This window comes from Podarcis liolepis, assembly GCF_965112155.1.
Source record: "Podarcis liolepis genome assembly, chromosome: 12".
NCBI lineage: Eukaryota > Metazoa > Chordata > Lepidosauria > Squamata > Lacertidae > Podarcis > Podarcis liolepis.
In genome coordinates this window covers 9,291,635-9,311,392 of record NC_139563.1, presented here as the reverse complement: position 1 = coordinate 9,311,392, position 19,758 = coordinate 9,291,635, and the positions used below count along the sequence as shown (strand labels likewise).

At 45.2% G+C, this 19,758-nt stretch overlaps 1 protein-coding gene across 2 annotated transcripts in view; it reads right to left on the bottom strand.

The window, feature by feature from the left end:
• The window catches only part of OXSR1 (oxidative stress responsive kinase 1), an 87,049-nt gene extending 68,411 nt beyond the window's left edge, over window positions 1-18,638 (bottom strand). The window contains exon 1 of one of the 2 annotated variants that reach the window (XM_083467037.1): window positions 18,322-18,638. In XM_083467037.1, the coding sequence (XP_083323163.1) occupies window positions 18,322-18,394 (73 nt within the window). In that variant the 5' untranslated portion in view covers window positions 18,395-18,638. Of the gene's footprint in view, window positions 1-1,583; window positions 2,718-18,321 lie in introns of those variants that run through there. The other variant, XM_083467036.1, reaches the window with a different exon arrangement.
• Window positions 18,639-19,758: the final 1,120 nt, after the last annotated feature.

The following is a 19,758-nucleotide window of genomic DNA, read 5'->3' as shown; positions in this document are numbered from 1 at the left end:
TATATTCCTTCCTTTCCCTTCGGCCAGGCTCCCTCCTGGGCCAATTTAAAGGGCACCCAAACTATTCAGCGTTAATTCCCTGGGATGGAGGGAAAGCAATTCTGCAGGACCCATTTCCAGCACACAGCGACCAGATCAGAATGGTACACCATTCCTCCTTAATCGCCTGCAGCTGTCTTGATGGAAGATGCCATAATAAACGCTACGATCACTGTATCCACTTCTCATCTTACTGTGGCTCAATGCTTTTTTATTATTTTTATTATTAAACAGGAACCGCTGTAGTCAAAATGGTATCCCCATTCCTCCTTTGCCTCTGAACTGCCCCTTCTCCAAATATTAGTGGCCAGTTATAAATAATATTTTAATTGGCTAGTGGGCCACTACCCCAGCAGTTTTCAAAACTGTGTCACCTGAAGACACTTCTCTATTGCCAAGAGCTGTCCAGGCAAAGGGCTGACAAACCTGCACCAGAGTAAAGCTACATTTGTAGTGGTCAGGACTGGATGAACACCTCTGGATGGAGATTAGAAAACAGGAACTTGTGACCATATCTCATTGGGCTAAGAGAGAAAAATAATAGAGTACTTTGTCTTCTAAAAAATGCTATTAAAACAATAAATGCTGTTCCTTGCAGTGTAGCAGGTGGGCAGACGGGTTGTTGTTGTTTAGTCGTGTCCGACTCTTTGTGACCCCCTGGACCAGAGCACGCCAGGCACTCCTGTCTTCCACTGCCTCCCGCAGTTTGGTCAAACTCATGCTGGTAGCTTCAAGAACACTAGCCAACCGTCTCGTCCTCTGTCGTCCCCTTCTCCTTGTGCCCTCCATCTTTCCCAACATCAGGGTCTTTTCCAGGGAGTCTTCTCTTCTCATGAGGTGGCCAAAGTATTGGAGCCTCAGCTTCAGGATCTGTCCTTCCAGTGAGCACTCAGGGCTGATTTCCTTCAGAATGGAAAGGTTTGATCTTCTTGCAGTCCATGGGACTCTCAAGAGTCTCCTCCAGCACCATAATTTAAAAGCATCAATTCTTCGGCGATCAGCCTTCTTGATGGTCCAGCTCTTACTTCCATACATCACTACTAGGAAAACCATGGCTTTAACTATATGGACCTTTGTTGGCAAGGTGATGTCTCTGCATCAGATGGCAGACGGGTTAGTCAAAAGCAATGGTTTAAGAGCCAATGTCTCTTTTCACTAAAGAGATTTAAGCAGCTGGGAGTCATTCAACCTACTTTTTCGGAGGGTTACGATATAAAATCATAAACCTGCAACTTCAGGGCAAACCATGAGATAAAGCTAATTCCCAAATAACTTTGTAGAAGACTTCCTTCCACATACAGTGGTACCTCGCAAGACGAATGCCTCGCAAGACGAAAAACGCGCAAGACGAAGGAGTTTTCCGTTTTTTGAGTCGTTCCGCAAGACGAATTTCCCTATGGGCTTGCTTCGCAAGACGAAACGTCTTGCGAGTTTGTTTTCTTTTTCTTAAAGCCGCTAATAGCCGTGCTTCGCAAGACGAAAAAACCGCAAGACGAAGAGACTCTCGGAACGGATTAATTTCGTCTTGCAAGGCACCACTGTACTTGTACTGTGGCTATATATATCCAATAGGGCTGGGTGATATATCGTCCAAAACTGGTTTGAAGTCCGTAACCATTTCATCATTTTTGACCATGGTAACATATCAAGACGTATCACCAAGAAAATATCTTTCTAATGACGGACCTCGTACAGATTCTAATATGTTAACATACTAGGACTCTGCTTATTGTGTTTCTAAATGCCACAGAAACTCAACATATCCTTCAGGGATTTCAAGTTTTATGTTATTCTGAAGATACAGGAGCAGGTTAATCAGATTTGCGCCATTTTGCCAAGGCTCTCCAATCTCTCACACATTTCCTTAGATGTAAGATAAAATCCTTCCAAAACTCCCCCCCCCCCAAAGCAATAATTATCACTAAAGGTATTACACATTTGACTCAAGGAGTCAAATGACACTGGGGTGTTATTTTATGTCAATTTCTCCTCAACTGTGGTCCCCAAAACTGCAAGCCTCTTGTAGAATTTCAATATTTCAGCTGACAGTGACACAAATCTCTCCCTCTGTCTTGTCACAACATATGTGTCATTGTGCCACACTGTTAAGGAATAATATGAGTCGCATTATTTCTTAACAGTATGTGACTGGAAGAATCGCACACTGATTTGTGCTGGGGGTGGGAAGGAATTCCTGAATAAATTTCTCAACCCTTAGTTCTCTCAATGAGTCGCTTTCCGTATGCGCAGAAGAGAAAATGCTTCTCTGTAAATGTTTTCCAGGACTGGCCCTCAACTCACTCCCCGCTTCTCTACAATCCTCATCTAGCCCTCTGCCCTTAATTTTTGAATTAATTTCATCTCTCGGGCTGAAGGCCCTTCCGCCCCATCCAAGATGGCTGCCACCATTTTATAGCCGTGACTTCAGAGAAACAGGACAATAAAATGCCCTGGCTTCGCTGCCGGTATTACTCAAATTCCTGTCCATGATTCTAGGCCAGCCTTCCCCAACATGACACCCTTCAGATGTTGTCGAACTATCATTCCCATGCTGGCTGGGACTGAGGGGGGTTGGAGTCCAACAACGTCCAAACGGCGCCATGTTGAGGAAGGCTCTCTTCTAGAAGTTTCCCTTCGTATTTCCTACTATGCTCACCCACTTCCATTAAGTTTCAAAATACCACACACACACTTCATGGTAACCATAGTTTAAAACCATCAGGGCCAGAAGCCTTGAAGTATTTTTAATACACATATTGCTTTATTTTTGCTGAATGGATTCCATAAGCTCTTCAACAGTCCACTCTTAATTATGGGTTATTTAAGCCATGTTATTTAAGATGTTTAAACACGATAAATGTCTTTACAGCCCTCCTCAAAGGATCTTGGGAACCCCTCACAGATCTACAATTCCCAGCACCCCCTAAACTACAGTTTCCAGGGATCTTTGAGGGGGGTTGTGCTTTAACTGTGGCTTAAACGTATGGTGTGCAGGCAGCCTAAGAAACTGTTAATATGGCTGCTTTTTAAAATAGAAATCACCTCACCCTGAGGAGCACAGAGAAAAGGCAAAAGCCTCCTGGTGAGCAGCCATCATTCAGCTCCCAAGAGTAGCTCCTGCCTTCCCCAATTTCCACCACAGAAGCTTTTGAAGAGCTCTTTTTGCCCTGAGGGAATAGAAGAAACAGATACCGGCTTCGTTGAAAAACAAAAACATTTGTCTTTTCTATTTGACATTCTTGTAACAATGACCATCAATAAACCTCTTTGCAAGGTCCACGTGAAAAGCAGAATAAAAAGCTTATGAAATAATATGGCTATTCTAATGGCACCTTTGTGGGGTGTTATTAATATGCCAGCATATATTGCGCAGTTTTCTTTATTGCTCATAGCCAGTGCATTATGTACTTTTCTTGACGGGGGGAACCGACTCTTTCCAAAAGCAATTTGCCAGCATATGAGCTAATAATTTTCCTGGCCTGTCACAAGCTGCAAAATGTTTGGGTTTAGTACACAAGTATTTCAAAATATGATGCAAGAGTTCTAGTGCCTAATTTCCTTTACTAGATTCAGCTGTTATACATCAATCCTGTTATTTTTTTTCATTAGCAATTCTTCTCTTCCAAACAATGCTAGTTTTCCCGGTTCTTCCGACCAGTCAAATACATTGCTGTAGGAAAATAAGAGCAACTTTGTTAGATTCAACTTTGCTGAATGCCCTGAATTCTAGTAATATAAGAGGAAGAGAAAAATTATACCCTGATTTCTCTACACCCATGCATCATTTTTTACACCTCTATCATGTCCCCCGCTTTACTTGTCTTCTTTCCAAACTCCAAACTTTCCTCAGCACTGCCTCCCTAGTAGTACCTTGCTTCCATCCTATTTCTTTTTTTTGAAAAACAAAACCACATGCCTGATAACATTTTTTTAAAAAATGCAATTACACCTAATGATTACGGTCATTAAACCACCAGTTGAAGTATTAATAACCTAGCAGGTTAAGGAAGGGGAGAGATTAAATAAACCCACCAGATATAATAACTATTTCCTGAATGGACAACGTATTGCATATAGAAACATATAAGCAAAGACTTGCATGGACGGAAGGCAACTCATAGAATTGTCTCCACAAGTCTCCAAAGGTTGCAAACCCTTACACTGCATAGCAGATATTAAATATATTAATATAGATTTCACTTTACATCAAATAAGAACAAGCAGAAGAAAAGGGGTAATATATTAGTTCAAGCTTACTCACTAACTCCCGCCTCTAATGTGCAGGTTTCTGAAGTATCAGTCAATGAAGTTCTTCTCTGTATTCCCTTGTGCAATAGCCTCAATTTGATTAATTGATCAGAGAGCTGAACCATTTCCTCTTCACATCTACCAATTGCTACTTTAATTCCAGAGAGATAGCTGTGCTAGTCTGCAGCAATTTAGGCCCGATTCAAATGATGCACTTACCCGATGGCTCCCCCACAGCAAGAGAAAATGAATAATAGAAAAACCTCTACTTGGAAACCTAAAAGGAAGGAGGGCCCCTGGCCTTCCGAGGGAGTCTGTTCCACCATAGAGCAGCTCCTACTGTCAGAAAGTTCTGTACAGTGGTACCTTGGTTCTCAAATTAATCAATTCCGGAAGTCCGTTCCAAAACCAAAGCGTTCCAAAACCAAGGCACACTTTCCCATAGAAAGTAATGCAAAATGGATTAATCCGTTCCAGACTTTTAAAAACAACCCCTAAAAAAAGCAATTGAACATGAATTTTACAATCTAACGAGACCATTGGTCCATCAAATGAAAGCAATAAACAATGTACTGCAGTCACACAATCAATCAATTAGTAGCTGAACTGGGTTCCACACAGTCACAAAAACAAAAGAGCTGCAAAAACAGAAATGCAAAATAAATGCAAAAAATAGACAGACCTCAGTGTAACACCCAAAACGGAAGTGTGGCACTCAGATCAGAAGTGTAACACTCAAAACGGAGCATGTTCGGCTTCCAAAAAACGTTCGCAAAACGGAACACTCACTTCTGGGTTTGCAGGGTTCCAAGTTGTTTGAGTACCAAGGCGTTTGGAGAATCGAGGTACCACTGTAGTTGGAACCCCCTTTCTTGTAATTTGAATCCATTGTTTCAGGTCCTACCTCTGGAGCAGCAGAAAACAAACTTGCTCCATTTTCCATGCGACAGCCCTTTAGACATTTGAAGGTGGCTACGATATCACCTTTCAGTCTTCTCTTCTCCAGGCTAAACATACCCACCTCCCTTCTCCACATGCCTAGGACTTATGTACCCTCCCTCTGCTTCCCAACTACCCAACATGCCGCTCCACCACGATGCTACAGTCTTAATGTATCAATAGGGCACACAAAATCCATCATGCGCAGGCCCAGGATGATTCTCAGATATCAATCTGCTGTTCAGGCCCACGTACATTGGGTTTTCACACAATGCTCTACACAAAAGTGGACAGGACCACTGGGGCAAAAAAAGATCATTTTGTGGGAGTGAGCAACAAGAGTACCATTGCATTTTGGCCAAAAGCAAGGCCCTGTGGCACCTTAAAGGCTAACAAATGTGTATTTAGCTCGTGGGCATCCCATAGGCCACTGTAAGGACAGGATATTGGACTAAATCAGCCTCTAGACTAGTCTAGCAGGGTTCTCCTTAGGTTCTAGGTCAGTCTAAGGGTAGAGTCTAAAGGAACATGAAGCAATGGCCACACTAAAGCTAAGCAAGCCTGTGTTTTGCCAGCACCTTAAAAAGGTAAAGGCCCCCCTACCCGTACGGGCCAGTCGTGACCGACTCTAGGGTTGCGCGCTCATCTTGCTCAAGAGGCCGGGAGCCGGCGCCGTCCGAAGACACTTCCGGGTCACGTGGCCAGCGTGACGAAGCTGCAACTGGCGAGCCGGCACCAGTGCCGCACACGGAAACGCTGTTTACCTTCCTGCTATAAAGTGGTACCTATTTATCTACTTGCACTTAGGGGTGCTTTCAAACTGCTAGGTGGGCAGGAGCTGGGACCGAACGACGGGAGCTCACCCCACCGCGGGGATTCGAACCGCCGACCTTATGATCAGCAGGTCCTAGGCACTGAGGTTTTATCCACAGCGCCACCCGCGTCGCCAGCACCTTGTTGAGTGACTAACTGGGAACCCCATGTCGTATTTGGTTCCATGGCAAAAGGGAGACAGCATATAAATGTAAGCAATTATAATGGAATCTTGGACATGAAAGCATAAGCCTGCTGACTTTAGCTATAGAGTACGGCTTCTTATATTTTTGGCATAAGCTGATGACTGAGAATCTCAACTAAACATGGCGGCCAATTCGATATGCTGTACAAAACATGAATGAGTGTGCCTCGATTCTTGGTAGAGACCATGCATGCCAACCGCACAAACTCAATTCAAAGTCCATTAATACAAAGGCAGCAACAGTATGACAAGGAAGAATTCTGTGAGAGTGTGAAATACGTAGGCAGGGGCAATCTGGTAAGCATCATCCACGTGGGGCTGCGTCCAACAGTGTCACTCAGCAGACAGTGCGGCTTCTGTTAGCATATAGGGAGGAAAACCTTCTCAACTATGTGGTGATAAGAGTTTATTGGTTTATTTGTTTCCGTCTTTACTTTTATTATCATTTCCCTTTGTAATTGCAGCCTGTATAGCGGTAGCACAATATTTGAGATTAGTAACAGCAAATTTGATACGGGAGTGGTATTCTCATATTTGGTTGGTGGCCCTTATGTAAAAACTTGTCAATTGAGGGAAAGGAAGAGTCCATTGAGGGGGAAAGTCTTATGTGAAATAGTTTTGTTTTTTTTATTTATTTACATTTTTTTATTATTATTAAAGATTTTCTTGATTTACAGAAATATGTGTAATGTCCCTCGTATTTTTTCCATGTAACAATTTTACAAATCAGTTTCATTTGTTGAGACATTCGGAAGAAAGGGAATGGTTTTGTTTTATTAAATATTTTTCGGTCAAAGAGAGTGATTGGCTTCCTCCATCAACTCGTACTGCTTTATTATTACAGGCTGGCTGAGTTAATTATTTTCCCTTCTTGTTATGCTCGGCTAGTTAATTACATAAAAGACAGCTCCTTTTATTGCTTCACTGAGTGTTTTATTTGTTCATGTGTTTACGTATTGTATATTTGCAGGAGATTTTCTGCTGTCTGCTTGTTTTGGTCTTACGTTTGCTGCAACAAAGTGTATATGTGTATATGCTCCGGGGTTTTGTTGTCTGTATTTCTTTGATATGGAAAGCCTTAACAAACTGTTCCTAAAAAACAAAACAAAAAAGGTACTTTGTGGCGAGAGAAGACGACGGAAACATACATGGGAGCACAGTAGCTACTGTCCATGATGATTAAGCAAAACCTCCTGGCTCAAAAGCAGTGTATCTCTTAAATACTGGGACTTCCAGAGGTTATTGCTTTCATATCCTGGTTGTGGACCTCTCAGATGCACCCGGCCGGCCACCGTGAGGAACAGAAGGCTGGTGCAAATTGACATTCTTGTGTCCATTTACAGCAGAGATTTGCTGTAAGGACATTGAAAGAAGGGAAATGACTACATGGAGAATGCTGAAATGCATATGCACAGATCATCCAGTTAGAGATGCAGAACACAGAACGCACACATCTGGTATTTAAGCTGCTACGTCAAGAGGCAACGCTTACTCGCTGAGTAACTGAAGGAAACAAGCCTTGATCAAATAAGATTAAGCAACACAAAGCCACAAATCTCATGACAGTAGCTGAAGATTGTTAGTCACTGAATTTAAAAAAAATAATGTTAATGCTTTATGTCCTTTTAATTGGCACGAATAGCTGTCTTGATTTCAAGAAAGCAAACAAAAGAATGCCAGATCATAAAATCCTTGCAATTTTCTTGGGGCTAAAGCATGGAAAGTCTCTGCTGCTCCAGTAACAGGAATCCTTTGGTGCTCGACTGCAAGGCACTCCATAGGCAAAGCATCAATATGGCTGAGGTGGTGCACTAGCTAAAAAGGTCCCCCCCAGCTCCACTCACAGGCAAAACAGTTCCACCTCAGGCTACAGTTGGTCTGGCTATTCTGGCTTGCACCAGAGCAGCTCAGGCCCCTTGCTTCCCTCCCTTGCAATGCTTCATTCAGCCCTGATTCTGGAAACCTTAAAGCAAAGCAGCCCTAACTTCACCACAAAGGAGAAATCTGAACCCAACTAAAATGCAGTGTTACATATCCAGAGCTGTGCTCACAAGTTTCAAGTGCCAAAGCAAAATAATAATTCTACCTGTGGTGTAAACTTAAATTCTGCAAATTTATTATAATATATTCTACACTTTCAATTATTTTGTGCATTTCTGCCTAGCTATTTCTTTGCAAAGGTCAAGGAAATATGCAGAATTTTAACAAGTTCTTGCTGCTATTATTTTTTAAGGAAGTTAAAAATTCAGGTCTTCGATCTGCACAAACAATAACTTTCTAAAGTCGTCAAAGCTGGTATCACTCCGTGCTGCTACTCAAGTGCAACAGCCAGGCCATTCAGTAAAGGGTTAAGCAGTTCTGAAGGAACCTGACCTAAGAAAGGCAAAATTATTTTCTCCCCGCATCAGACACTGTCCCTGCTCATTTTGTTACCACGAAAGTAGTACGTATGGGAGGGATCAAGATTTGAATCCTGCCTCAACTGCGAAGATGCATTGGGTGACCTTAGGCCAATGAACCTAATCTACCCCACAGGGCTACGGTAAAGGTAAAATGGGCTGTAGGCAGTGTTCAAAATTACCCGGGCGTATTTTGCACCTGACTATCATCCACTTGCAACTTGACATCTCCGCCATCTGGCGGTGCGTGCCTGGCAATCATTGGAACTTGACTGTTTTCACACACTAATATCACAACCTGCAGAATTCTATCAGCTATATTGTATCTGCACATGTGGAATGAATTTAAGGGATCAAAATGCTTTTTCTGTCCAGTCTGAGCAGGAGCAGTGAACAACGTTATAGTTAATTGTTGTAGCTTGTCTCCACTTACCCCACTGCCCTGCTCATATTCTCCAATGTATTGTGAAGAATATTCTTATGTTATGAATGGTCTGTGTCAGCATTAAGAAAAGCAGGTCAGAATAGGCAAATATATATGCAGACTGTCCCTGGATCAAGTGACTTTTCTTTTGAAGTTCTCAAAGTTGTCCTAGGAACTAGCCAGATGTTAAACTGATCATCAATCACAGTCAGCGCACCATTTGAAAAATACAACTTGTCCAAGAGCTGCCTTGTCCAAAATGGCAACTAGACATTCCGTTCTGGCAACTGCAACCTTGCTTTAAGGAGCCATTTGGAGCCTAACTCATATATTTGAGTTTCTAACACTGGTTGAACGAAATCGTGTATGTTTCCACCTGGTCAACAGTAAAAATCATCATCATTATCATCTTTTGAGTCCAATATTACATTCTGCACTCACTGACTCGTGTGTGTGTGTGTGTGTGTGTGTGTGTGTTGCACACTTCCCAAATGCATTCACTAAACCATGGCTGGCAAATTAAGGCCTGGGGGCTGGATCCGGCCCAATCGTCTTCTAAATCTGGCCGGCGGACGGTCCGGGAATCAGTGTGTTTTTACATGACACCGGCCTTGAAAGACCTACATTGGCTCCCAGTACGTTTCCGAGCACAATTCAAAGTGTTGGTGTTGACCTTGAAAGCCCTAAACGGCCTCGGCCCACTATACCTGAAGGAGCATCTCCACCCCCATCGTTCTGCCCGGACACTGAGATCCAGCGCCGAGGGCCTTCTGGCGGTTCCCTCACTGCGAGAAGTGAAGCTACAGGGAACCAGGCAGAGGGCCTTCTCGGTAGTGGCGCCCGCCCTGTGGAACACCCTCCCATCAGATGTCAAAGAGATAAACAACTACCTGACATTCAGAAGACATCTGAAGACAGCCCTGTTCAGGGAAGTTTTTAATGTGTGACATCTTAGTGTATTTTTTGTCTTTGTGGAAGCCGCCCAGAGTGGCTGGGGAAACCCAGCCAGATGGGTGGGGTACAAATAATAAATTAGTAATAGTAGTAGTAGTAGTAGTAGTAGTAGTAGTAGTAGTAGAATGTGCCCTTTTATTTAAAATGCATTTCTGGGTTATCTGTGGGGCATAGGAATTCATTCCTCCCCCCCCCAAAAAAAATAATAATATATAGTCCGGCCCCCCACAAGGTCTGAGGGACAGTGAACCGGCCCCCTGCTGAAAAGGTTTGCTGACCCCTTGCACTAAACCATACAGGGAACGGAATAGACGCAACCCAGGCTATAATCTTTGCCTCCACCAACAGCTGCTGTCTTTACATGCAGAAGATCTCCGATCTAAGTCCACAGAGACGCTGCAGCTGTTAGTCACTCCAGGCTAATCCCAGATCATGACACAGATATAATGCATACCTTGTAAATGGAATGAATCAGACCCGTGCTGAGTAATAGATTTTTTCCTCTTTTGGGCCCTAGATAAAGCAAGGACATTTCACAAGGGGATTTCCTCTCTCTCTCTCTCTCTTTATAGCATTCAGCAAACAGCGGTGGCAGGATGGCACAATGCCCACTAGAGTAACTCAAGAGTTTTTCGTGGGTGGTTTTCAGGCAAAGAATCAGCATGAGGAAGTGTTTTTTTAACCCAAAAAAAGGAGGGGAGGGGAGAAACCACAAAGTAGTTTCCTAGTAATAGTGTTTTGTATCAATGTGATTCGGAGCAGCAACATTAGCAGTTTGCCAACTTAAAGATAGCCGTTTCTCCATTCGGATACTGGTGCCCCCCCCCCCCGCAAAGAAACTATTGGCGGTTAGATATACTGTACAAGCTACAGGACATGGATGGGAAGGGGGCGGGAAGTGGTGAGTGGGTAGAGTGAAAGTGGTTTTCTCCCCCCCCCCCAAAAAAAAATAACAACTGAGCATAACAAAAAGACAGTGGAGGGGAAAATAAACACAACACCCAGGAATGCGGGTTTCCTAGAAAATTCTGAACGGCAAAACTGGTAATTTCTAGAACTGTGGTTCTCAAGCCATTGAGCTTCAGAACAAAATATTGCTTGTGCCACACTGAGTTTTTTATTGATAAGAAATACATTGGAAAGCAAAAAATCTGAGTTTCTAACACTGTCTCCTACCACACCCTTTGAGAACCACTTACCTTAGAGTGTTATCCAATTCAGCCAGGTTATTTTACTTGTCAAAGCAAAACCATTTGGAACTGCCAAGCTTGCGTAATATTTCCAATTAGCATCCATTCATTGTTACTAACAAATTTACAAAATGGGAAAAGACCTGGGAATTTTTCTGCCCTATCTCACCCGCAAGATCCATGACCTCTCACCTTTCCTCCTATGAATTACACGAGTTCTTTGCAGAGCTTTTAGTCACAGCCTGCAACGGTTGAGTATTTCAGTGCTTTCAGGAATTTGAGGGTCAAAGGAGGGGGGAGAAGGTAAGAAGGACGAAAATAAGAACAAGCCCATTCTTCTCGACCAATTGTCAACATGTGTTTTAACACGCAGTCCAAAATCCTGAAGCAATCTTTGAAGACCAGCAGCCAGTTGCAAGGGAGATAGTCTACAGGAAAAATAAATTAATATGATTCTTCCCCTACTAATTATTTCATTACCCTTCATCACATAAAAAAGAGCAAACACACACCAAAATAATCGGTCCCGATTCAGACTCCTTATCCCTACTATGTAACAAACATGACAAATGTTTAAATGGAGAAACGTTTCTACATCTCTGCGATTCCAACCCAGGCACTTTGCTATAGCTGAAGGACGCCATCGCTGGATTCTGTATGGGGACAGAGCTTGTCCATGGGGGGCAGGGAAAATATGCCTGAAAATTTACCTAGCTACTTATTTGTCTGACCCATTTACGAGGACCTAAGAGTAGCCTTGTCCAAAGATTTAAATCTATCAGCTGAAAGACCTACGGGGCACTTGATTAACTTTTCTTAGGGGGGGGGACACTTCTGAAAAGGCGACTTGCTTTGCCTTTAGAGCAGCGTTTTTAAGGAGGGAAGTTTGTGGGGACGACAAATCAAATTCTTCAGTGGAACAATTTTCTATTTGACAGAATGCCCAGTTTTAATCACAGTTTTAACTGGGTAATAGTACATTTTGCTTTGTTTCATGCATCTTGTTTTGTAATGGCTTCAGCTACACAAATAAAATTAAAGGAAACAAAAGCTATGGTTTTCCCAGTAGTGATGTATGGAAGTGAGAGCTGGACCATAAAGAAGGCTGATCGCTGAAGAATTGATGCTTTTGAATTATGGTGCTGGAGGAGACTCTTGAGAGTCCATGGACTGCAAGAAGATCAAACCTCTCCATTCTTAAGGAAATCAGCCCTGAGTGCTCACTGGAAGGACAGATCGTGAAGCTGATGCTCCAATACTTTGGCCACCTCATGAGAAGAGAAGACTCCCTGGAAAAGACCCTGATGTTGGGAAAGATGGAGGGCACAAGGAGAAGGGGACGACAGAGGACGAGATGGTTGGACAGTGTTCTCGAAGCTACCAGCATGACTTTGACCAAACTGCGGGAGGCAGTGGAAGACAGGAGTGCCTGGAGTGCTCTGGTCCATGGGGTCACGAAGAGTCGGACACGACTGAATGACTAAACAACAGCAACAACAACAACAAAGGAAATAGGACCCAACTTAGCAGCAACCACTTACGACCAAACTGCACATTACATGGGACATGCAAGCTACCACCAGCCGAGGCATCTTCAGTAGTACTTAGCTGAAGCAGCCAAGCCATCCAATCCCAATCAGGGTTTCCCTGCCTCCCGCTCCACTTCATTTGACCCCCCTTGCAGGCAGCGGAGAAGCAGAGCACTGGCATCACACTGTACGCCTTTCCTAACCAATGATGGCATCATAAAGCTCAGCATCTTTGCATCAGACACTGGCTCCAGGGGACTTGGTCCCTTTTCATACTGTGAAGCTGTCTGTGCAAGCCTGCAACATTCATGCCAGAGACCAACTATGCTTAAACAGAAGCAGACCTCTTTAGCAGGTTTGTGCTCCTACTTCCCTATTACAGTATGGACAGCATTTGATCAAAAGCAATTTCCAGAAGAGCAGTATCTTGTCATGTCTGGCTCCAAGTTTTCTCAACCTAACTCATAGACATGGTGCAGCTGTCCAACGCGGATCTGGGAACGAAGGCGTTTGAAAGCTGCTGGAAAAGGAACATTTAAGTGCTCTTTTCCCCTTCTTCTAAAATTTGAACCTATGGGTTCTTTTTCCTCTTCCTTCCCCCCACCCAACCCCGCCTCTTAAATGAGTCATGTTACTTGTGATTGCTGAAGAAGCCAGACAAAGGGCACCAGCCCTATTCACCTGCTGCTGCCTCCACTAAAAATAAACAGCATGGATTGGACAGCAGGCACACGCATGCAAACTCCAGACCATCACCTGAGGAACAGGACAGACAGATAGCAGAGCAACGGTCTCAGTGGTGGAGTTTGACCTTTAAGTGACTCATTTGCTTATGAGAGTCTGCCAGGGCTGACACCCCAACGCTCAGCCACGATGCGCATGGGAGCTTTTTCTGAATGATGAAAACGGGACAGTTAACTTGTCAAACTACTAGCCCAACTGAATGTGACACAATTCCTTATCTCTAAGGTACTGATCACATAAACATGGCAGCCAGGAGAGAGTTTGCAGTCACTCACTATTTTGCAGGGGAAAGAGACAAAGGGGGTGCCATGGGACAGCCTACTGAGGAACCAACCAACAATATTGGTTCAGAATTCAGAAGTCTTCAAAGAAGAGGCCGTGTCACCAGTATTTTCCAAGAGGCAATTCTTCCACAGCTCTGATGCATAACAGCAGCTACCATAGTCCAACAAACCAATAGGTGGGGTTGGAATGCCCCATCTGTCCTCAAGATACCACAAGAAATGTAAAGGCCTCCAACACTACCATGGATGAAGACTCTCGCAACGAGGGTGGTTCCATCCCTGGCCTTTCCTGGAAAGCCATCTTCTAGGACAAGGATAGTCAACAGAAGACTCCAACTCCCATCAACCTCAGCCAGCAATGGCCAGGAATTATAAGAGTTGCAGTCCAACAATATCTGGAGAGCACTATGTTGGCTACCAATGCTCACGAGCCTAATGCGCTTGCTACACACTGCTCTCGTGGGCCTTTCATTGTCTTCACTTCCCATCTCCCCTGTCTTCACATTCTACTGGATTTTTGCATGCACCCTCTTGCAGCACCATTCATCACCATCACCCTGTCTATTCCCTTCTGGCCCTGTAATCAGCTACCATCCCCATACTTCACCCTGCTGCATCTTTCCCAGAGATCTCACCAAAGTGCCTGTTGATTCTCTTGGACCTCTCAGTGGCTTTAGATACCATCAATCACAGTATCTGTCTGGTTACTTGTTGCCTGGTTTGGGTCCTAGAGACCCTACACGGCAATCATGGTGGTCTCACTTGGATGGTTGACTCAAGAAATTATTACTCTGGGGGATTATTGCCCTGACCTATCTCAGTTATGCCATGGGGTTCAACAGGGCTCCATTTTATCCCCCGGGCTATCTAACACCTACATGAAACCACTGGGAGAGGTCACCGAGGGGTGGGGGCTGGTGTGTCACCAATATGCGGGTGACACCCAGCTCTTTATCTCCTTTTCACCTAATCCAGGTAACTCAGTGGGTGTTCTGAACCACAGCTTTGGCATGGAAATGGAATGAATGACAGCCAGTGAATGGAGCCTCAATCCCGGCAAGGCAGAGGAGCTGTTAGCGCAGCCTTTGCCAAGTTGATCTCAAGGAGCGGAACTAGTGGGTGGTTCATCTGCTCATTTAATGGTTAGCATTCTGCTCCATCCATCCAAAGGAGGAGGTTTGACAACTGGGGATGCTATTCGATTCAGCACAGTCACTTTCATCAGCTTTGGCAGACAGGCCAACTGCAACTTTAGTTGGGCAGAGATAGCCTTACAACGGTTAATGAGGTTCTGGTAACCTCCTAGTGGGGTTATTACAGCAGCACAGTGATATGCATGGGGCTGCCTTTGAAAATGGGTCTGGAAACTTCAACAGGCCTAGAGTGTGGGGCACCAGGGTTATCGTAACTGGGGCTGGCAGGTATGATCACATCACACCAGACTCGATGACCTGCACTGGTTTCCAGTCAGGGATATGGGACGGAAAAATCTCAGGGGGGAAATTCCATCTTATATGTTCGTTTGAAACAAAGAAGAGATGCCAACGGTAATTAAAAAATTAGACAAGCAGGGCAGTTTCAGAAAAGTTCGGCTTTTTAAAACAACGCGAGTGGAACGAACACGCTGAATCAGATCACTCTGGTGGGCATTGTAACATTTTCCAATGCAAACTGAAAATGTTGATAAAAATTCACAGGAGAATTTTACAATTCACAGTTTTCTGGAAAACCCACACCCTTGATTTCCAAGCCCAATTCAAAGCACCCTTAAAGCCCTCAACAGGTTGTGACTAGCTTGGATCACTTCCAGTCAGGTATCCCTCTCTGGCCCTTAAGAATAGATCTTCAGCAGAGGTGCTTCTCCAGGTTTCCATCCTAATGAGTCAAGGTGAGAGGTCACCAGGAGGAGGGCCTTTTGCAGTGTTGGCACCCCAGTTGCGTATTATTTTTCTTAGAGAGGCTCATCCGATACTTCTGTTATGGTCTTTCCAGTGCCAACTAAACATCTGTTTTTTGGTTTTTTAAAAAATCCCATAACTTTTAATTATATAGTTTTGAGGAGGGGACATTTCAGATCATTGGCACTAATCCATGCTGGGCTTCAGGATGCTTTTATAAAAAAAATTAGATTGCTTTGTGTCCAATCACTTTTTTAGACTGACTTTGCTGATTTTGATAAAACCAGAGGACTTGGTTGATGAGCAGTAGAGAGGTGTCACAAATACATAGCAAACTTCTTTGGACTTGGGACTGGGGCTTCCTTTAGCTTTCAGCACCAACTCTATGGACCCACCATCCATTCCAAGGTCACAAGCACTGGTGTCCTCCCAATGAACTCACACCCCAAGGCGGGGGAGAGGAGTCACCACACAAGGGTAGGTGTCAGGATGAAGGGCGACAAACACTGTTTCAGCAATACGTTATAAATTTGCAAGGCTGCACCAACACTAAAATGCTTACTTTGCAAGCCCACAATGACTTCCACAATGCAACAGACCCCCAAATCTCCGAGCAGCTAACACCTCCTCAAGAGTTTTGACCTCTTCCTGAGCTTTACAGATGCACCTCCGAGCGCTGAAATGCAAGAGCGTCTGTTACAGCAAACTAAAGAGGCAAAGAGGAAATATAAGAAATGAAAATTCTATTGTGCACCTTGTATCTCCACAGCTCCAGCAAGAGAAAGTTTGACGGAGAGCAAGGATCCAGTTACAAAAACCTTAAATGATAGCAGAGCCACACCCCCAGAGCTTTCAAACCACAGGTATTCAAACCACCTCATCCGTGGAGCATCATTAACAGGGAGAGTAGCTGCAGGCCTGCAGATACCTACAACCCAGTACAAAGTCGCGACACACCATTCCCCTGGGAGACCACAGAGATCCCGTGAAAGCCTACAGCGCTAACGCCAACAGATAGAGCTTTGTACAGGAATACACACATGCAGGAGTAGGCGTACTGAACTGGTAGCACGTAACTATAGCTGTGTGCCTACAAAATAAGATCCAGATATTTTAATTGTGTACAAAATGGGGTGCATACAATGGTATTATGCATGAGAACACTCGACTCAAGTGCTCCTTCACCTCCAAATCAGGCACAGATTTATTACGTTTATATCCCACCTTTCCACCAAAGAACTAAGGAGTCATATATGGTTCTGCTCTCCCCCTTTTATATTCACAACAACCCAGTGAGGTGGGTTAGGCTAAGAGATGGTGACTGGCCCAGGGTTAGCCAGTGAGCTTCAAGGCTGAGTAGGGATTTAAGCCCTGATCTCTCAGGTCCACGGTAATCACTTCAGCACACTCCAAATTCCACAAAATCTCAAGCAGCTGTGGGCACACATGTTCACGCATGCACCAACACCTTAGCCCCAACTTCGCATGAGAAAGCATGACTCTCCCACCTAGCTAAGAAGCAGCAAGCTCTACAATATTTTGAAAAGCAAGAATGCCAATACAAGAGATTTCCCCAAACGCAGCTGACATACACCATGAGCTCCCGGGAGACACACATGGTCCTCCAGATGAATGAAAAAAAGGCATCCAGAAAACTATTATTTCCGGAACTGGGTCACCCGCCAGCACCAAAGCACACGTGCGGCAGGCGCAACACATGCAAGGCCCCCACCTCCAAAGCACCACCACCCAGCACCACCCACCCAGCTCCAAGAAAGAGGCTTGCCTGTCACCACTAAGAGCTGCCGGACACACATCCTCACATATATACACAACCTGCACACGCCCGTAAGCACACAATGCCCACTCTGTCCTTTTCCTTGCATGAACATGACACATGCAATTCCCTACATTAATTTGGTTCTTTCCGGGCTGCAATCCAGAGCACTATTCACAACCCCTTTGACCTCAGCAAGACTTGCAGCCAGAAAAGGACATTTAAGATAGGGGTCATGGTATGCCATACATATATTTAAACACACACACGTGTGTGTGTGTGTACATATGCAGACAGACAGATAGACAGACACATCACAGATATAATTTCCACTCCGCAAGCACAACATCTAAGGTGCCCACAATGCTTGGCTCAGAAGTGTTTCCTCCCCAGGGGCAGAGGACTCCGTTTCACAAGGGAGGCCACCCTGTCGACACAAAACAGTCACTGTAAACCCATCTGGGCCCTTTGGCCCCAGATTTCAGGGGAAAGAGCGGGGCAGAGAAAGTGTCAGATGCCCTGACACAGACCTGGAGAGGCCAGCCCTTCGCAGACCTACGCACTCCCAAGTGCACACGCGAAAATGCCAGGCAGAGGCACACCCCCTCGTGCTCCTCTCCTCCAGCTGAAAGGCAGGATTATATGCTGCACACGGGAGTCCCAACACACACAGAGAGAGGGAGAGGGAGGAAAGCAACTCCTAGGCACACGCACACACGGTGCAAAAGTGCAGCCCCCCTAGAAAATGCAAGATCCACCCTCCTCTTCCTTGCATTTTGGCCACACCAGGCCTAGCTGGAGAGATCTGGGGAGGGAGCAGCACCCCCCCCCCTGGCCTCCTCGCCCTTCCCACCCCCCAAGTGCCCGGCCCCACTCACCAATCACCTCCTGCAGCTCGTAATCATCCTTGTTGATGGACCAGGGCAGGGAGCTGGAGTCTTCAGCAGCCATGGCACCAGCAGCTGCTTCCCCCAGCACAGGCAAAAAGGAAAAAAGGGAAGGCTGGCAGGCCTGGCCCCCAAAAGGCAGGGAAGTGGGGAGAGAAGGGGGGAGGGAGAAGAAGGAGACCGGAGCCTGCCTTGAGTTTTCCCACGCACAGCAGCCTGCCTCCTGCTCCCGCTTCCCTCCTCCTAACAGGGGCCAAACTTAGCCTGCTCTTCCCACCTGCCCATGCCCAGAAGCGCGCGGTGACGTCACCCCGCACGGCGCGCGTCTCCCGCACGAGGTGGGGAGGACGCCGACGCCATCTTGAGCGTGGCGTCCGCTTGAGTTGTCGCTTACAGTATATTAAGAAACAAGGGCATGATTTCGGGGTTGTGTGGGGGGATTTCTAATATATATATATATGTGTGTGTATACTCCACGAACGGGCCCACCTACTCCCGTTCTCCCGCCCGGCGCTGGGTTGTACCACGAGTGCGGAAAGGAGGCTGAGGCGATGGGCGCCGCATCCAAGATGGCGGAAGGCGCATTCTTCGTCTTCGCTCGTCTCGAACGAGCCGGGAAGGAACCCCGCCCCTGTGGGGCTGGGCGGCGCTGATTGGTGAGTGGGCGAGGTGGGGATGGCTATCTTGCCGGGCATTGGCTTGCTTGGGTGTCCGTCACGCTTCGTTCCCGCCTTTGTCCCTTGGCAGGACTTGGTTGCTGGGGTGGAGGACTGAGATGAGCAGGGGAGGGTTTGGCTTAATGTTGCATTTTGCTGGGAAGGAGGAAGAGTTGAGCTGGGTTGGGTAGGAATGCAAAGCATCTGCCAAGCTAGGAACCGTAGCTCGGAAGTTCGCAGTTTTTTGCTCAGTATTTCAAATGCTGCCACTTGGGCAAAGGTGTCTCTGAGCATGCACAGAGTGCTTTTCTCCTTTTTAAAAAAATCTCTTTAAAAGGGAAGCCTGTTGAATGTGCATAGCTTCTCCCTGTTGTATTGTAACCCTGTTTTCTGTCTCCTTTTCTCCATGCAAACTTCATTGTGTGCAGAAAATAATTTGCAAAGCTTTGAACAACATCTGCCAAGACTTCCATTAAAAGTCTGGCGTTTGGCACAAGCCTAGTTTTCAGGTGTCTCTTCATGCCAAGAGACCTGTTCCGATGAGCCAGCTGTTTAAAAAATGATTATTATTGTATCGTTTTTTCTGACACGTTATTATTTTCACTCGCAATATATTGTTGTACGCTGCTTTGGTATTTTATATCGGCTGTTTATAAATATTTGTTTAAATTAAAATAGAAATAAACAAGGCCCTAATAGGGCTTGTGCCATTTCTCAAAAAGACCAGTCTTAAAGCAGTATCATTGCACTTTACACAGTCCTGACTTTCCCC